General features: G+C 40.9%; 1 protein-coding gene across 2 annotated transcripts; it reads right to left on the bottom strand.

Annotated features, from left to right (window-relative positions):
- Positions 1-348: 348 nt before the first annotated feature.
- On the bottom strand, positions 349-15,116 carry ARRDC3 (arrestin domain containing 3). Of its 2 annotated transcripts, none has more exons than XM_071732121.1 (8): positions 14,482-15,116; positions 10,661-10,742; positions 8,072-8,219; positions 6,738-6,840; positions 6,086-6,342; positions 5,497-5,659; positions 4,485-4,639; positions 349-3,080 (listed from the first exon to the last, which is right to left on the bottom strand). In XM_071732121.1, exons 1-8 carry the CDS (start codon positions 14,759-14,761, stop codon positions 3,024-3,026), a joined length of 1,245 nt encoding a protein of 414 aa, XP_071588222.1. In that variant the 5' UTR covers positions 14,762-15,116; the 3' UTR covers positions 349-3,023. The 2 variants fall into 2 exon arrangements, 1 of the variants encoding a protein (XP_071588222.1); XR_011723468.1 differs by having other exon boundaries at positions 541-3,080; positions 4,485-4,677.
- Positions 15,117-19,652: the final 4,536 nt, after the last annotated feature.

Below are 19,652 nucleotides of genomic sequence, written 5' to 3' on the forward strand. Positions count from 1 at the left end.
GTCATCAGAAGCTGGAAAGGGAATTCTGTGGTACTTGGTAGTAGTTTCATGATGTCAATTTTGAAAGGTTAAATGTGTGTTTTCATATCCAATTATGTGATCCTCCAGGTTCTTGAAAGAATAATTTATGTCATGCATAAAGAATTGACTTACACTGAAAGCCTTTTAAAGCTTTTTTTTTTTTTTTTTTTTTTTTTTACAAAAGTTTATTTTTTCCACAAGGAAGAGCAATAGGAAAAATTAAATTGTTTTCCACATACTGTTTTCTTGAAACAAGAGTCTACAAGGACATATTCAGCACCAAAACTAAGAACGAAAAAAAAAAAAAAAGTACAAACAGCCATAGAATATAATCTATAAAGCAAACATTTAATATTGCACTTTGTTTCTCTAATGTTTGGATTTTACTTACTTTTTCCTAATTCAGATCAGAATTTTCTATCAAATACTGGGCTACGACTGTGAACCTCATGTTTTGTAACGCTGAGAATTGACCAATATTTGTGGAAGTGTAATGCCTCTGAACAACTAACAACGTAATTTAAACTGAAAAGTCTTTATTTGATAAGATATAAAATTTTCACTCTAAATCACATAGGCTGTGGTGCCATGTCAATTACTACAATATCGGTCAATCCTGCTTCATATGCAATTTTCCATTATATTGTGATAAGTACTTTAATGCTATGTGTATCAGCAATTGTTCCCTAGTCTGTTATAAGTAACAAAAAGGAAAAAAAAGTAAAAACCACCAAATGCCCTTTTATGCCAACAATCCCATCAGCTTTTATAATTGCCTGCTTGGAGAGGGCAGAGGGAAGGGACATTCACAAAATTGGCCTAATAACGTTAAGACGTCACCCAATTTCCTTCTTGTCCAAAATTCTTGCTCAAAGCCCAAGCTTTTTAACTGAATCACTTAAAACGCGACTCATTTATATGTTATCACCCTGTTGTCATTTTTGAAACATGAATTTATCATCATTCATGTTCTCATAAAGGCCACTTATGGAAAAGCCTATTCTGTCGCATTTATGAAGCCTTAAAAACAAGGCAGTTTTGTTTTGTTTTTTTTAATGAAGCAGCAGCACCACGCAGAACACCAGATTCTCCTTCTCCCACTCCCTTAAAGAGCTGATTTATTGCACGAGGAGGTAAATCAGATCTCTTAATGGAATACATCTTTTTTTTTTTTTTTTTTTTTTTTTTTTTAAGGAGTCAACACCAGAAGCCTGTCCCTTTGTCCCCTTTGTCATCAGACTGTGTTTACATGGTTTCTGAAAAGGAAAAGTGGACTTTTGTGGTAAATCTCTAGCATGTTAAGTGCTGGTATCTGCATTAGCACATCTAATGGCTCCTCTGCACTCTTTCACTCCTTCGGACACACTCAAGGGCCCAAGTGCTCTTTCTTCCCAGGTAATTTCTTCAGTTCCTAGCAAATACATGGTGAAAACTTGAAGCACTTGAGAGTACCAACAGAAGTTGCAATCATCAAAGCACTTCTAGCTGATATCTCAGTACAGCTAGCAACACTGATCTTGCCCAGTTTAATCAAACTTCTATTTTTACAGTATCATAAACCCTGAAGATAATACAAAGTGCACAAACTGAGCTCTTTAGCATAATAATCCAAGCTTTTCCTGCAGTTTGAAACATACTTCTTACTAGAGACTCATTACATATAGAATTTTTGGTGATTAGGTAACTACATATAAAAATAAATTTACTTTCCCTTCCCCTCCCTAGTACTTGAGACACCAATGTGTCTACGGATGCTAGACAGTCCATGACTACTTCCTACTGAAATTCTTTAGAGGCTAAACTGGTGTCTGCTGGTGCCACTTTCATTTGTGCCTTTTTATTTTTTTTTTAAAGCTTCACAACTTGAACATTTTCTTTTTATTATGTAGAAAGAGAAATGGGAATGAAGGTGGGTTTTCTAACTTTTGTGTATGTCCCTATTCCAGATCCCCATCTTGAGTAAAGAACAAAAACAAAACACAAACACAAAACAAAAAAAAAGAAGTAACTCAACAGTGCAACGTAACAAAACAAATAGCATTCCAACAGTTTGGCAAGTGATGAGTTCACCTGAGATTAAGTGATTTTTAGGCAGTCTGTAACAAAATGCTGCTTTGCGATAATAGTAGAAAGGCAACAAACTCTTAAAAAGAAATCAAGAAGTTATACAATCTTGATGAAGTCTATCAGCTTCTTTCTCTTAACTCTCCACCCCCACCCCAGCCCCACATCTGTTGCTTATCTACTACAGTAGGCTGCAAAACATACAGCAAGAAGGATTGGCTTGAAGGCATTTGATGTTTGTAAATAAATCCACAAAAGGATCCAAGCTGAAGAGGTGATACATGATCAGCCTACTAGGACAATTCAGAGCATGTGCATATGCAGGTAAAGTCCAGGCTACATTAAATTAAAAAAAAAAAAAAGAAAAGTCAGTGCATTTGTCAAAGTCTGTTGCTGTTTGTTTTTCTATTTTTTTTTCTTTTTTTTTTTTTTTTTGTTAAAAGCTTTTTCTTTTGCTCCTTTATTGTGCGGACCACAAACAAGAGGTGGGGAGGGGGAGAAATAACAACAGTCCAGCATAAATGAGAAAAAGCTGTAGTGACACTGAACCGCACAACATAAGCTATGAGCATGTGCAAATTTCCAAATCATTAAGAGGAAGCCATCCCTCTTACAATGTGGTTTGAGTGTTTTGACACACATGACTGTAGGTTAGTAAGGCTGCTCCTAGTATGTGCCAGTATTTAAGTGGGGGAAGAACAAAAAAACAAAAAAAAAACCCAAAAAACCCGAAGAAAGCTCTCTGGTCTTCAAGCATGTGGAGCAGTCCTACAATATTACTGTAGGCTTCAAAGCATGATCACAGGTTGTTTTCATTTATTCACCATACAGGCAAGAGCAAAACCACTTCCTTTGAAAGTGTGTCTCTCCACCATGATGCCTTGACCTTCAACACGGCAGGGATGATGCAAAACCCAAGTCAGCTTTTGTGGATTCCTTCAACGAGAGGGGCAAGATGGTCTATCATCTGTGGGCTGGTCTGGGTTTGGATCAATCTAACCAGGAGAGGGAGAAAAAAAAACACAACCCAAAGGCACTTTTAGATTCAATTGCTAGAATTGTACCAGAATTAAACCAATCCGAACACTACTCCGCCCAAACTGAAGTTTTTTGCAACCATAGTGGTAAATGGAATTCCCAAAGTTAATTTAAATAATTCAACCACCTCTAGTCAACTAGAGAAAACTTGGAATGAAAAATTAGTTACAATAGTGGAAAATTTTAAACTAGAGACACTGATGGTAATTTAAGATTAACTACAAAAAGTGACAAATCTGCTTTAGTACCACAGAAATATTTTCAATCAATTTTCATCACTAAAAAAATAATTGATTTCAGGAGACATTTTGCTTCAACAGAAAGTTACCAGCAAAGTCATTCTACTTTAATTTTTCAGGTAACTGACCCCCAAACATTCTAATGAAACAACTTGAGGCATCAATGTGTTCCACACCTTGTCTGTTCCTTTCCACAAAAGGGGAAAATCTTTTAAAGTTGGTCTAAGATTAGATACCAAGAGTAAATCATTAAGTCAACATTCCTACTCTTTATTTTATGTAATTCTTTTTGGAGACAAGAAAGACCTTTTGGCACCTAAAATGAGAAGGACTTGAGTTGTTTATAGGATTAAGATTCATAAAAGTCCTCAGAGAAATCTCCAGGACAGAAGAATAATGCTCATCTCTGCTCATGCAGGAACATGTTAGTCTTTCAAAAGGCAAAGGACAAAAAGAAAAAATTAACTCTGGGTGAATTCAGACAAGATTTACCCAGAGGACACCATTTTACTTTTGTCCTATACTACTGCTGTTTCATCAGAAACAGGAACAGAGAAAGCCTTGTTAAGTTTTGTTATGGTTATTAAGTGGATTTCACAGAACCAGAAATGAAGCCATAAATACTGGCTGTGTATATATTTATGAACTTACTGTATTTGTGTATTTACTATGTATTTATGAATTTATGTATTTATATATGTAAATACCTATGTATTTACAGAAACTTAAAACCAGAAGTAATACCTTTGTAAACATCTCTACACGGCTCTTCAGAAAGGCCTAAACACACAGAATCAAAAATGCCCCAACTGGGTAGTTTTTGGAAGAAGTAAAGCTGAAAAACATTGGCACTTTCTGCATCTATGGACCCAAAATGCAAGGCTTTAATGAAGTTAATAGGGTCCACAACAGTTTGGACATTTCTACAAAGCGTGAGGATTGTGAAGAATCCCAAGAACTCTTGATGCTTCCCTAGAAAAGGTTGTCTTGTCCCCTAATTGTAACGATTTCTCATTATTATGGGAGAAAACAGCTTCCTACATTTATTCCACAGGTCAGAAAAAAAAAAAAAAAAAAAAAAGCAAACAGTAAATTAAGTAGTGCTCTGTTTGAGGTACTTACTTCTGAATAGAGGGGTGGAGGCAGAAAACGGAACTCCTGGATGTATGCAAACAATGGTCCTGGAAGTGCTCTCTCAAAGTCATCACAAGCACCTATGGGTGCCAGGCTGGACTGTCTCTGTTCCTCTGTGACCACTTCTGCATAGCTGGGAGGTGCTGCAGGGAGAAGGCACACGCAGTTCGAACAACAAGTTCTTATGCATGTCAAAACATACAACATGGTAAATATTAAAAACTTTTATCATCGTAAAATGCACCAGCAAGTAGGTGTATGACGCTTCAGTGACTTTTAAAGCAGCTGTCAAGTGTGAGAAGGAGGGATAACCTGTGTAATTTTAAGATTATATTCACATTTAATACCAGGCTTATCATTGTTTATGGTAGATGAATTATTCCCTTGAATTTTAAGTGTTTTCAAGAATACTGACTTTTTGTACAGGAAGGAATAGCATTCCTTTTGACTCCAAAAACCCAAGTCTGGGACTTGTACATGAAAAACAAATGTTTATTAGTTAAGTGAGAACAGTGGGAACAGTGTCTCTTTGAGGAGAGCCTTCCCATTGAAATGGAATTTTTAACAAACCCTTGGCTACCAGGGTGAGTCAAGGACACCATGAGCTGTTACTATGACAGGCTACAATGCCTTATAACCAAGGATGGAACTGGGATACCAGAGGCAGAAAAGTGAGTTCTGCACAACTACCATGGCATCACGTGCTCCATCTTGTGCCTGCTATCAAGCAGCTGGATTCCACTGCTTGTCCCTGGACAAGGGAAAACAGGGAGGGAGCTCTGTTCCTCTGCAGAGGACAGGCAGGTGGCAAGGAAACATCCACAAGGGATTTCCTGTGGGCTTTATAATGAAGGATGTAATTTGGGTCTGTTCACACGACAGCAATGAATAAGGCAGACAAAAAAAACCAAAACCAAACAAAAAAAAAAAAAAAAAACAACAAAACCAACCCCAAAACAACAAACTAGGAAATTGACTGGGACTTGTATTGTCAAGTTACCTTCTGGTCTTTCAGGCAGTGTCAGGCCAAGCCAATTCATGTTCATGCTACACTGGCTGCTCACACTTGATGTTCTGCTACCAAACGGGTGTAGAGGAATGGTACCGATGACCAGTGGTAAATTAAGAAATAAATCCATGGCGCCTGGAATATCAACATACACCTAAAAACCAGCAAAAACAAAAAGAGCTGTATTATTAAAATTAAAATGCAGGTTCATGCAAGCACTTCATAATTATGAGAGCATATTCTCTGCAGATGGAATTTTGGGGAACTTGAGTCTCTTACTGTTTTACAGTCAGTATCCATGTGGAGACAAAAAGCTCCAAGTCAAAACCAGTTCAGGATTCCTACCCAAGCCCTTACATGGAAATGTCCCGTATTAATAACAACTGCTTAGCTGGCACACCACAACTGCTTTAAGAATATGCTCAATTTGAAGTGGATTTATCTACAGAGCCCCTCTCAGGACACTAATACTAGGATATCTATTTCTTTTGTTACTAGCTAGCACAGAAACCATTGCTGGCACTTTGCAAGGAATGACCCAAGCTACTTGTGACCCAGTGTGGCAGACCACCCAACTTACCATCAGTGAATACTCCACACGGATTATACTGCAGTCAAGGATTGAAGGGGAAACAGGTGGAATCTTCAACTGTTTGCCATTCCAGGTTTCCGTTTTGCCAGATGACACTGACTCCCCACGCAGGTTGGCAACAAGCTGCTTGACTTCCTTCATTTTCCCTTTGGCATAAAATGCCTGTGTTTGGTAAATGGCTGCCTTTGGCACCACCACACGGGAAGAGCAGTTCTCAATCTCAGCAAAGATCTGAATTGATTCACCTGAAACAAAAACAGAATTTCGTGTTTTCTTCACATTAGAGGTCATTTTAAGCAAGCTGCCTCACTCTGTGTACTGTTACAGTTCAATGGGGGTGATACTAGCAATGCTCTACCTTGAAAAACATCCACTTGCTAATAGAAATAGGATCACCATGAGCTAATATTAAAATAAAAGCCCACGCAGGTCTAATAAAAGCAGATGTCTGTCGACAATCTGGAGACACAGCTATCATTTGTTAAAATTAGTTGTAGTTAAGAAAGCACTGAGAAGACTGCTGAATGCAGACTGAGATGGTAACAATAGTTTTAATACTGCCTTCATAAAAAAAGCAGTAGGTACACTGTCATTTCAAAAGGAAGGAAAAACATTTCCTTTAATTACTACTGTTACGTACCTGGGGTGTAGCCCTTCCTCTCAATTTTGGCACTTAAGGATATTGGGCCTGAGGTACAAAACCAACAACAGAGAGTCTTTTCTTTTGTGCCTGCTTGGGGTGACTGCAAGAAAAGAACAGTATTACACAGTTAATTAAGAGTTCCACATATCTCTCCATCTAATCAACACAAAAAATTACTTTCCTAACATTGTTACTATGTATTTTGATAAACACAGCTAGTTGCATTCAGAGGAAAACCTCAATTTAAATGGCACGATGCAGACGTAAGTTTTATTCTAATTTGATTATTAACATTGCTTTTTATGCTACATGTCATATTACAATCACAACTAAGTTTTTATACATTCTGTGCAGCTTAAGGCTTTGCAGCCAACATATCCCAACATATTGTTGGCAGAGTTTTTAATTTATCAGTAAACTACAGCCTCTTTCCAGCAGACTGTTTTCAGAAACAGTACCTAAGATGAAGTACTGTAACCTTGACTTCTGGTATTTCCTCTGTTTCAGAAAGAGCCCAGTTCATCTATATTCAACAGACTTTGTTATTTTACACGGTATCAGGATTTAGGACTTGATCCAAAAGCCATTAAAGTCAAACGGGAGTGCTTTGATTTTAATGGAATTTGTGCAAGGCCAATGCCCCTTTACAAGTCTGATTTTTCACCCATACACACAAGAAACCTGTTTCAATGGACTTTGAGTTGTGTTTTTTTTTTTCCCCTCCATATGTTAGATTTTGAGGAAGAGGAGAAAAAAGGAATTTTAGGTCAGATTGAAATCAAAACCTGATTGAAAGCAGTTGTGATAGTGAAATTATTTAAATGAAATGACATTCAAAAAGATTATACAGAATTGTGATAATTTCTCCCCATTGGCGGAAACTATCCACATGGAAATTATCAGTTATGCACATCAGTACATTTTTAACTTTGCATTTTTAAGTTAGCAGTCTCTCACTTTGATATTCTTGCAAATTCCACTGTTCCTTCCACAGATTATTCTTTAGTCAACATCAAAGCGGAACAGTTCTCAAAATTCTCCTTCTTAGTGACATTGTACAATTTAGTACTATCAATTTAATTGACAAAGCCATTTCACATTATCTTAAAAATGAAGCAACTCCGAGTGCAGGAAAAACATAGCTTTCAAAATATCAGTAGTTTAAGAGAGTTGCTGAACTAATGTAATACTTAGAAGATCAGCTGTAACCAGAGTAGCTAATAAATATTAGAATTAAAAACGTGGATATCGTTTCAGCTCTTATACTTCATTATTTTTATGCCAGAAATTAAAAAATAAAAAAAAAAGTGAATAATTCTGTCAATTCTTACCAGTAATGAAGGAGTGTTGATATCTATATGTTCAAAGACTGTAAATTCCTTCTTTAATTTTACTGGTAGAAACCAAGGCCTATGCAATTCGGCTTTCACCCAATAGCGCACACTGCCATGTCTGCCTTCGAATGAGGTAGCAAGTGGTCTGTGCAGGACACAAAGGTCAAAACTGAGTAAAATCTTTCTCTAATCATGAGACAATTGATCACTTTAGGAATTAGTATGCAGAACTGCGTGGGTTTTTTTTAATGCACTGAAGCATTTAACGCAGCGTAACTTATTTTGCAAAGTTTCTGTATCTCGGAAAAAAAAAACAAAAAAAGAAAAGGGAATCGATTAAAGATGGGAGAAAAAATCATCTCCAATTCATTCTGCTGTAGTTTTTTAAATAGGTTTTATGAATCAATTTAAGAATTGTACTAGAAAATGCCACGAGAGTACACATTTCCTTTAAACTTAAGAGGCCACTTTCACATCTGAAGTAAAGCATGCCATTTCAAAGCCAAATTTAGACTACCAACTTCCAATTAGCATTTGTATCAGCCAACTGTTGTTTTAGATAGAGTTTTTAATACATCACTGTCAATTTTTTCCTTGGCTGGTACCTCACTGTCATGTTACTTTCAGCTGTAACTCAGCACTTCTGCTGTTCCGTCTTAAAAGCAAAGTAAAATTACAGTTTAGAGTTCTTGAAGAGAGTGGCTGTATTGAGTACCTTCTAATTTTCCCCTACCCTGATGAGACCAGTGTGAACATTTAAATTTTATGTCCATGTCCATATATAAAAATACATTTTTGTAAAATCATCAAGCCTATTCTGCTCTGAGCTATGACAGATGGAAGCCCTTCCAGAAGAGCTGGAGGAAAAGTGATGCTGAAAGGTTCTGAGACCCTTTCCACGTCACCTCATTTTCCTGCAGTATCATAAAATGAAAGGCAAAAAAACCCTTATGCTCCATTTATCTCCAGTTAAGAGCACTTCTGTAACTACTGTTTTTCTATTATACTCTATCTTGAATACACTGTAATATATAAATTAATCATCAATTATTTGCAAAGCTTCAGAGCCTTGCATAGGGATAATACCAGTCATGCTGGAACTTTACTGGAATGATTCTTTCAGTTACAGGTTTGACTTCTCTATTTGCACTTCTGAAATGCTTTTTTTTTCTCCCTAATGAAAGAGGGAGAAATAATCCAAATGAAAGGATTTTTCTAACCCGCTTTCCTTGTTTCATCCTGTCCCATACTCTTTTTGGCAAAAAAAAAAATCAAAACAAAAAAACCAGCAAAGCTAGTGTGTGTCTTCTTTCTTTCCAATGGTGCTCTGTAGTTTAAGTACATTTTGGAAGTACTCTGTGGACACAAAATAACAAGTAGACAGTGTCAAACTTCAGGCTTTTAATACCAGCTTTTGTGTTTTCAGTATTATGAACAGCTGATTTCACAGGTATTTCTTCAGGCCACCTGGGAAGATCAGTATTAACTTTAGTTTTGTAATTGACATTTTCTCACAGAATGCTCAATCGCCTTTTAAAACCTTTTGTGTACAGGTTGTCCTCACTGTTAACACCAAAATTGTGTGGAAGTTTTGTCATCTTTGACTTGTAGAAGTTTTCTTCATCTGCAGGTTCTGCTAAAACCAGCACCTCTAAAACAGATGGTTTATTAGCCTTAATGTTACATACCAAGTTATTTCACACACTGCCAAATGTTTTCTACCTCAATGACTCCACTGCTTCCCTTCTACAGCAAAAGGCTCCTTATACCACCCATATTCTGACTCCCTCTGTCCCTGTGCAATTTATTTTATTGCAACTTGTGCCCATGCAATTTTCATACTGGAAACTCTTCTATATATAAATCTTCCACTCACAATGTCTACATTAGATTTAAGACTTGGGGAGCCAGGGAACAATCTTATTTTAACATATCTGCACTCACTCTCAGTTCACATTTGCTTTCTAAGACAAATGGGATTAGGTGATAGAATTTTTATTTCACCCACCCATCCTTCTGGGTATTTCCATCCAGGCTTTCTTCCTAAGGGCCAGCCTGGCTACTTACATCTTTATTTAAGTGAGAACATAGTTTTTTGTTTTTTTTTTTTTAAATGTAGCTAAAATTGCCACATCTGTTCCAGACTGAGCCCTAACAAGTCAGCATGATCTTATCTCTACTTCTGCTGGTCTGCACGGCTCCAGCAAACTGTTAGGTTAGAAGGTATCTCAGCCACTCTCTCAAATTCCTCTCCCCTTCCTCCAGGAAGGGGTAAAAATAATGAAGACCTAATAAGTCAGTAGGACCCGGTCAAAGGAAAGTGAGCAAGCAACTTGGCAGCAATGAGCTCCCGTTATGTGGAAATTGAAGAGGAAAAAAAAAAAAAAGAAAGAAAGAAAGAAAAAAAAGAGTAACTGTGTATCAGTTTGAAAAGCAACCTCTTCAGTTTAATGAGATTATGTCCTCCGCTGCATGTCGCAGCACAATTCCTACCACCATTGAAAAGGTTTCCCCCACCACCCACAGCAGGAGTTTTGCTCTGGCTGGCGGGCAGCAAAGCCCTGGGGACTGCGTGTGGGCACTTACGTCTGTGGAAGCTCGAAGCTGAATGCATATTCATGCCTTCCCGAGTGGATGGTGTGAAGGCCTTCTTCTGAATTGTCATCGTCTAAAAGGAAAGAAAAAAAAAAGCAAAACATGCTATTCCACCTTGCAGGGATTTTACACCTTCCACGGGCATCTTTCAGAATTCAAGCAATTTACACACTTGCAACAGCACTTAAGAACACTGCATCCAAAAAAAAAACCCCAAGGTCTCTGTTCGGTTTGTATTAACTGCAACATGAATAGACAAATTTTACCTACATAAAGAGTGGGCAAGCCTGCCAGATTCACCTGACTGAGACGCAGAAGTTAAACTTGCTATAATGTATAATCCCACCTCTGAACACTGACACGGTTGCCACTGCTGCCATTTCAAGGCCCTCCTGCAAGATCTGTAAATGGAAATTATGTTTTCCACTGTGATTCCTGGGTTAAAACGAGTTAGATGGCTCTCTAACTGCATTAAGCGACCTGCACGCAGCCTACCTACCCTGTAAGATTAAATTTAGTGATTCAGCTTCCTTTTATCCTCTGCCTGGCAACACAAATTAACTACCCAAAAAAAGAAGAGAAAAACCAAACACCAAAACAAAAAAAGGTGTACAAGCACCCCCTGGAAAGTACCAGACAAACTCAGGGGCATAAAAAAAGGCAAGCTGCCCATTTAACACTGTGTGGAGACAAACTTTTAAATTTTTGATAGGTTACCTTGATTTTGCTTGGACAGCAAGACCCAGATAGTTTCTGGCTAAAAAGCTAACCTTTGTTTATAGTCATTTCTTGCACACGTTTAACCACTGCAACAAATTGGAGGTTTATTCTGACGTAATTACCATAGAAGTACAAAAAATGCTGACTCCACCGAAAGTTGAAAGAAAAATAACTAAACATCTCGCACGTATGGGCTGGAGTAATAACACGCAACAGAGCAAGACAATGCAGAATGCAATGGTTTTATTTAATGTTCTGAATTAAATAAAATTCAGACGGAGGACTTTTTTAAGTTCGCATTGTCCAACAGAGAGCCGCCCTTTAGCGTGATGCACCACAAACACCTAAATTCTTTAAAAAGAAAAAAAAAGCAAACTAAAAAAAAACCTAAAAAAATTTAAAATAACCAAAAAAAAAAAAAACCCCCAAAAAAACCAAACCAAAACCCCCAAATCCCACTAGCCACCCTTCCGCACAAAATGGCAAAAACACACGCCAGGAAAAGGCAGCGGAAAGCCGAAACGACGCGGATGGGGTGTGAGGTGGGGTTTCTTTTTTTTTTTTTAAATTATTAGTTAACTACTCCCTATATTTTTTTTTTTTTCTTTAACGGCAGGGGCAGCCTTTGGGGTTACAGCACATCTCCTCCTCACAGACACGTCCCCGTCGTCCCCCCCCCGCCCTTCTCCTCCTCCCTTCCCCTTTTCTGCCAGCTCAGCAGTCCCCGCCGAGCCGGGCGGCCGAGCCGGAGCTGTGGTAAACAAGTGCTGAGCTGTCAATCAGGGGCCAGGCTGGAGCAGGAGCCGACCGGCCTAAACCGGTGCGAGCGGATCCCTCAGCCAGCCAGCCGCTCATATACATACGAGTATACGTTACACCCGACGCATTCGCTCAGCAGCTCCGCTCCCCGACGGCACAAGGGAGAGGGGGGGGGGGGGGGAAAAAAAAAAAAAAAAAATGGGGGAAGGAAGAAGGAAGGGAAGGCGGGGAGACCGCCCCTTCGACGAGACCCCCTCACCCCCCTCCTCCTCCTCAAGGGAGGTGGAAAGGGACGGTGAGGACGTGACTGCCCTCAGGGCGTCCCGCCGCCCACCCGTCCCTCATGAGAGAGGGGCTTCCCTCCCGCGTTGGGCCCTTATGGGGGGGGTCTCCTCAGCCTCGCACCGCATGAGGGCAGCGGGGAACCTGCTCCCTCACCTCCGTAGCCCTCAGCAAGCGGCTTCCCCACACCCCGCGCCTCCTGGAACTACCCCATCCTCGCCTCCTCCACGCCGGCTCCGGGCAGCCAGCAGCTCCCCTCCAAGCCCGTAAGGGAAGGGGCTCCCCCATCCCCGGCTCCTCAAGGAGCGTTCCCCTCCGCCCCACGCCGGCTGCAGGCAGGGGAAGAACCTGCTCCCTCCTCACCTCCCCGCGGCCAGCGCCCCCCCCGACCAATCAGAGCCTGGCATCGCCTTAGCAACAGGGCAACAAACCCCCCGCCGACCAATCAGGAGGCGCGGCCTGGGCCGCCGGCTACAGGGGAGCGGCAGCCCGGGGAAAGTCATTGAAACTCAGCGGTGGCTCCCGGGATGGGACCGGGGTGACCCCGTCCTCCTGGATACCCCCTCCCCCCAAGATGGAGAAGCATCCCCTTCCCCACACCCCCCGTAACGAGTCAAAGGAAGCTCGTCCCTGCAGACAGCTTTGTCACCCGCAAGCCGGAGACGCGTGAAGTTTGGCCAGGGCGAGTGGTTTCTAACGAAAAGTCGCCTCGTCAGCGCGCCGCGCACGGGGTTGTTAATTAAAGTTAAAAAACATAAAATATAAAGCCCACCCTCCGGCCTCCCGACTCCCCCCCTTTACTCCACACCTGCGAAGTTCTTAAGAAATTTTAAAAATGTTTCTTTTATCCGAAAGAACCATCCCCTCCCTGCAGCGAGTATGATGCAAACGATTAAAAAAAAAAAAAAAAAAAGAAAACAAAAGAAAAAAAAAAGAGCCCAAATAATTAAAATATAAAAAAAAGGGGTGAACAGCACCAAAATTACATAAGCGGTTTTTAACATTATTTTCTTGTGCTAGGGAATTAAGTCATCGCCACCACCTGACGCGTGCGGCCAATCTGAGAGAGGCAGGCGGTACCCCCCCCACCCCCCCTCTTTCCTCCTCCTCCTTCCCCCCCCCCCGGACCGGTCCCAAACAGGATTGAACCGCTTCGAACAAAGGCTGCAAACTTCAGAAAAAAAAACCCCAAACCGACCCCAGCTTCGCTGGTCTCACCCTGCCGAGGTGGGGGGGTGAGTGCTGGGGCACACACATGACAACCCCGAAACGTGGGGACCCCCAGAAGTCTGAAGGTATTGGAGGAAGGGAGGGGGGGGATAGGAGGTTCTCACCCCAGTTTTGGGAGAGATGCTGGAATTACGCAACCCCACAACCCCTTTTGGTCCCGAATCGGGCGGTTTTATAGACCTTTACATCGGGGGTGTAGCCCCCCTCGCCCCAACAGTGAGGAAAGAGATATTAAAACAATTTACCAGGAGGAGATGAAATTAAAATAATATTACACGTGGGGTGGTGATGGCATACGTCAAAGTAAGCCACGGGGAATCTTTTATCCAGCAATAACCAGGCATCCTTTACAAAACCATCACATCGACAGCCTTGAAAACGCAGAAGGTGTATCAGAAAGTCAGTTTCTAAGGATTTCACTGCGTTTTAGGGTTTTAGAAAGATGCTGCAAAGGAAGTCGCTCATTGCCGGCTTGGGTTTGATAGGTATTTTCCCCACGGAGGAGGGACAGTCTTTGAAGATTACTAGTAAATTAATAAAACAAACAAAAAAAAAAAAACCAAACCGGAAAAATCTAAAACCCCACGTTGATGCATTAAAAAATAAAATATAAAGCAAAAACGCCCGGAAAGAGAAGCAGCTCGGTCCTGCTCGCAGGCACTTGGCAGATGCATCCCCGCGGGTACACTGCAGGGCTCATCCCTCGTTAATGTCCTGCTCCTCAACGGTACCCATTAAAACATAAAATCAAGGATAAAGGCATGCAAAAATGCAACCTCCCCACCCCAGAAAAAATACCCATGCCCAGGGTGAAGCCTCACCTCTCTCGTGGCCGATCAGGATGTCCTTATGGTTGAAGTACTCCACCTCTTCGGTGTAGTTCTGTGTGTAGGCAGTGTTGGATCCAGCATTTCTCGATTCCGTCCAGCGCACCTTGGCGTGTCCCCGTGCGTGGATTTTGAGAGATTTCACCCTAATTTCCCCCGTAACTTCTAAACTGACCCTTCCTGAGACTGTGTCCCCGCTGGAGTAGACGGGGACATTGCTGTCATTCAGACAGTCAAAGCTTATTGTCAAATTCTTCACCTTCCCCAGCACCATGTTTGGTTTTTTTTGTAATTTTTTTTTTGTATTTTTTTTTTTTTATAGCAAAGTGTAGAAAAATAGACTTAAGAAACGGAACAAAACGAAAACAAGAATATTCTGACTAAAGAGGGGGAAAATAGAACAAAAAACAAAACCAAAAAAAAAAAACCAAAACCAAACCGAAAATCCCCCCAGGAAGGGGGAAGGAAAGAAAAGGAAAAATAAAATAAAATAAAAAATAATCCCCTTTATCAGGCTAAAAGAGCGATGGTGCGGGAACCTACAGCCGGCTCATGGGGACGGCGGGGAGCCCCGGCCCCAGCCTGGGGGGAGCGCGGTACCGCCGCTGCGCTCTCCCCACAAAGGCGCTGACGGACCCGCCGCCGCCCCCGCCTTATAACGCCTAGCACAAACAAGGCCCAGCGCGCATGCGCGGAGACGCATAACCACGCCCCTTTCCCCGCCTGACCACTCCCCTTTCCTTCACGACCACGCCCCTTTCCCCTCATGGCCACGCCCCCCACATCCTCAGCCGCGCTGCAGCCGCTGGGGGAGGAGGAAGAAAGAGGGGGGGGAGGCGGTGATTTTTGGGCAGAAAAACTGTAACCAGTGCAAGCCGGTTGCCCTGAGCGGTGCCAAGCAGTCGTGAGCACCCCTCTGCGGGCTTTTGTTCTTTTGCGGTGTTACTGTGGCTTTGTGTTCTTTTTTTTTTTATTTTTTTTTTATTGCCACTAATGTTTCCGTGGGTTCTTGCCCGGTTGGGTGTTGAACGATGCGCTTGCTCGTTTTTGTTGCCTTCGGCAGGTTTTTTCGGTGGGATGGATGCGGGAAGGTGGCAGGTAACCTGCCCCAAGCTTTGGGAGCTGGTACCGAGGCGTGTCTGCTGAAAGTTAAGGTCAAGAGTTACATGTACCCAGAAGGGAGGCTGGTTTGGATGGGAAGGGACCTTAAAGATGATCCAATTCCAACCCTCCTGCCATGGGCAGCAACACATCCCAGTGGTCCAGGTTGTTCTGAGCCTTCAACACTGGAACACAGACACAGGGCAAAGCACATCCTTCAGTTTGCTGGGTTTTTTTAAGTAAGGAAAAAAAAATAAATTCCTTATTCCGACACCTGGTGGAAGTTCTCGTCGTCGTTTTTTGTTACTGAAGATACTAAACCTTGTCGGGATTTTTAATGTTTTTGCACCATCTTGTGGTAAACCTTCACATTCCCTTATGTCATTGAATCATTTAGGTGATCATTTAGGTGAATCATTAGGTTGGAGAAGACCTTTAAGGTCGTTTGAGTCCAAGAAAGAAGGGATGCTTTATTCCTCCCCTGCTAATGCTTTCCTTCTTGTGCTCAAGTTCTTAGACGTCAAGTTCTTAGAATATGTTTGTTTGCAGGGTTTTCCTCTTCACAATAATATTGTATCCTCCATAAATCACAGAGTCCATGGTCTGCACTTGCTGCAGGATGTGTGGAATCTGGCATCCAGACAGGAGGCAGCTTCCATCCAGGGAATTTAGGCCATGGCTCCTCTCCTTCTTCCAGTTATGGGATGGCTCTCACTTCTCTCAGGGCAAACCTGAAGGGATGAGGAAGAAAAGGAGAGCAGTAGACTTTTCCAGGAAGATGAAGATTCAGATCCTGGTAGCATGATTTTCTTTGTTTGTTTGGTTTGGTTTGGTTGTAGTTTTTTTTGGTTGGTTTTTTTTTTTTTTTTGTTGGTTTGTGGTTTTTGGTTTTTTTTTTGCCTATGTGTGTTTTCGTTTCTTCTTTTTTTTTTTTTTTTTTTTTTGTGGATTTTTCTTTGCTTGTTTTTTTGGTTTTTTTTATTTTTTTGTTTTCTGTATCTATGTAGGCTGGGGGAGGGGAGGCACTTTCCAACACAATTGGGGTGCTTGCCCCTTAGTTCTCTGATACCTGATGCGTGTTTTGCATACCAATTGGATTTTCCCACTCCAGGCTTGTTGGATGAGGGGCAAAATACTTTGCAAAGCTGCCCTAAACCCTCCACATCTGCAGACCCTATAGTCCTAACTTTGCCTGTCCTCTCACCAGGCTTCCTGCCTTTTCCTGACCTATTCCCAGACACGGACACTGCAGCTGCTGTGGGGATGGGGGATGAGCTCCAAGCATTTCCTTGGCTGTTGGGAAGATCACACCACTTGCAGGTCATCCTCCTAGACTTTCATTTTTGGCTATTTGCAGATATTTCTGAGTCCTGACTCTGCGTCATACGGAGCTGCAGACAGCTCTTTCCTCTTCCTGGATTGCTGTCTGGAGGAAAAGGCAGTGGATGGAAGTAGTAGTTTTACTTAAGGCACACTGGGCATGTTCAGGATAACTCCAAAAAGCCTGATTTTTTTAATTGCAACAGTGGGACTGAGCATTTTGGAGGGACTTTTGAGGGCTTGAGGCACAGCTGAGCCTCTTTGGGTGTTGGTTTGTTTTTTTTCCAAGCACACAAGACTTGAGTTCACTGAAATTTTGTGGGTCACCTGGATAACTGTGGAATGCAAAATCCCCCAATCTCTCTGGGGATATCTCTAGGGAATTTCCCAGTTTCTCTGGAAATCTCTCTGATTTCCATATATTGTGCTGTTGTTCTGTGTGAATTACAAAATATCCTGAGTGTTCATATTTGCTGGTTTACATGGAAGTTAACCCAGTCTTTCATTAATTCTGAATTCCTGGAAAAGCTTGGTGAAAGAAAAAAAAAAAGAAAAAAACAAAAGAAAAAAACAAAACAAAGAAAAAAAGAAAAAAGAAAGAAAAAGAAAGAAAAAGAAAAAAGAGGAAAAAAAAAGAAGAAAAGAAAAAAGGAAAAAGAAAAAAGTGAAAAAGAAAAAAAGAAAAAAGAAAGAACAGAAAGGAAAAAAAAGAAAAAAGAAAAAGAAAGAAAAAAAGAAAAAAAAGGAAAAAACAAGAAAAAAAAAAGAAAAAAGGAAAAAAAGAAAAAAAAGAAAAAAAAAAAAAAAAAAGAAAAAAAGCAACACAACCCCCCCACTTTTAATATTCACTCTGCTCTAGGTACATGTATGCACCCAAAGCATCTGAGCTGAGATCTACTCTTATTTGAAATAATGACAACTTTTCCTATTGCCCCAACCAGGAAACTTTCTTCTGTGTAGGTGTTGGGTTGGCTTTTTGGCTTTGTTTTGGTTTGTTTTGGTTTTCTCTAATTCAACCCTTTTGTCTCTTCCCTAAACCAAGAGTCTCCTTCCTGAAGCCTGAACCTCTGTGTCCTTTGGTCAAGGAGAACGAATTTGGAGCAGCATTTCCTGTGTTTATTCTGTTGGTTACCATGTGCACAGCTATAAACTCCCAAATTTCACAAGATTTTGTTATGAATCTGGCAGTATCTTAAAGTCTTAAATTCAGCTGAGGTTAAGACATGGCTTGTTACAGGTATGTTATGAATAATAACTTTAAGTTCTGGTGTAATGATGTTATATTCTTGCATTTTCCACATCCTTTCAGAAGTCACATATACACTCATTCTCCGTCTATCTTTTCTTTTCTTTTTTCTTTTCTTTTCTTTTCTTTTCTTTCTTTTCTTTTCTTTTCTTTTCTTTCTTTTCCCTTTCCTTTCCTTCTTCCTTCCTTTCCTTCCTTTCCTTTCCTTTCCTTTCCTTTCTTTCCTTTCCTTTCCTTTCCTTTCCTTTCCTTTCCTTTCCTTTCCTTTCCTTTTCCTTTCCTTTCCTTTCCTTTCCTTCCTTTCCTTTCCTTTCCTTTCCTTTCCTTTCCTTTCCTTTCCTTTCCTTTCCTTTCCTTTCCTTTCCTTTCCTTTCCTTTCCTTTCCTTTCCTTTCCTTTCCTTTCCTTTCCTTTCCTTTCCTTTCCTTTCCTTTCCTTTCCTTTCCTTTCCTTTCCTTTCCTTTCCTTTCCTTTCCTTTCCTTTCCTTTCCTTTCCTTTCCTTTCCTTTCCTTTCCTTTCCTTTCCTTTCCTTTCCTTTCCTTTCCTTTCCTTTCCTTTTTCTTTTCCTCTCTTCTCTTCTCTTCTCTTCTCTTCTCTTCTCTTCTCTTCTCTTCTCTTCTCTTCTCTTCTCTTCTCTTCTCTTCTCTTCTCTTCTCTTCTCTTCTCTTCCTCTTTCTCTCTCCTCTTCTCTTCCTCTTTCTCTTTCTCTTTCTCTCTCCTCTCCTCTCCTCTCCTCTCCTCTCCTGTCTTCTCCTGTCTTCTCCCTCTCCTCTCCCTCTCCTCTCCTCTCCCTCTCCTCTCCTCTCCTCTCCTCTCCTCTCCTCTCCTCTCCTCTCCTCTCCTCTCCTCTCCTCTCCTCTCCTCTCCTCTCCTCTCCTCTCCTCTCCTCTCCTCTCCTCTCCTCTCCTCTCCTCTCCTCTCCTCTCCTCTCCTCTCCTCTCCTCTCCTCTCCTCTCCTTTCTTTGTACTTCTCATAGCAGACTATAATTTTATTTTGTTCTCGTAATTTATGTTTCATGCCATCTTGTGGCAAGCATGGTGAACTGCCTTTCACCAGCATTTTGCAAATTCATGTTTATTAGTGAAGTCTTTTGTGTAAAATCAAATCTTCTTTCCCTACTATAATTATCCATTTATTTAAGTGAAAATATGCTGTGAAGTGTAACTTAATAGAGGATTTTGGCAGTTATCTTCAGATGTCTAGTTTTTCAGGAGCTTTTGTATTTTTCAAATAAACTGGGTCTTTAGTCAAATCTTGAAAATTTTATAGATCCTGAAACATGATTTGAAAGCTGAATGCAAATATGGTCGAGTCTTATCATCTTAGATCAAAATTGCCAGCAAAGACTTTACAACACTTGTGGTTAATAATTATCAGTGTTTTCCAATAACCCTTCTCATGCCTTGTACATGAGAGACTCCACATAGAAGTACTCATACAGCTTAAAAATAAAGTCCAAAACATTTCTCTCTGTTGTTTTGTTTTGTTTTCTGAATA

This window comes from Heliangelus exortis, chromosome Z, assembly GCF_036169615.1.
Source record: "Heliangelus exortis chromosome Z, bHelExo1.hap1, whole genome shotgun sequence".
NCBI classification, from domain to species: Eukaryota; Metazoa; Chordata; class Aves; order Apodiformes; family Trochilidae; genus Heliangelus; species Heliangelus exortis.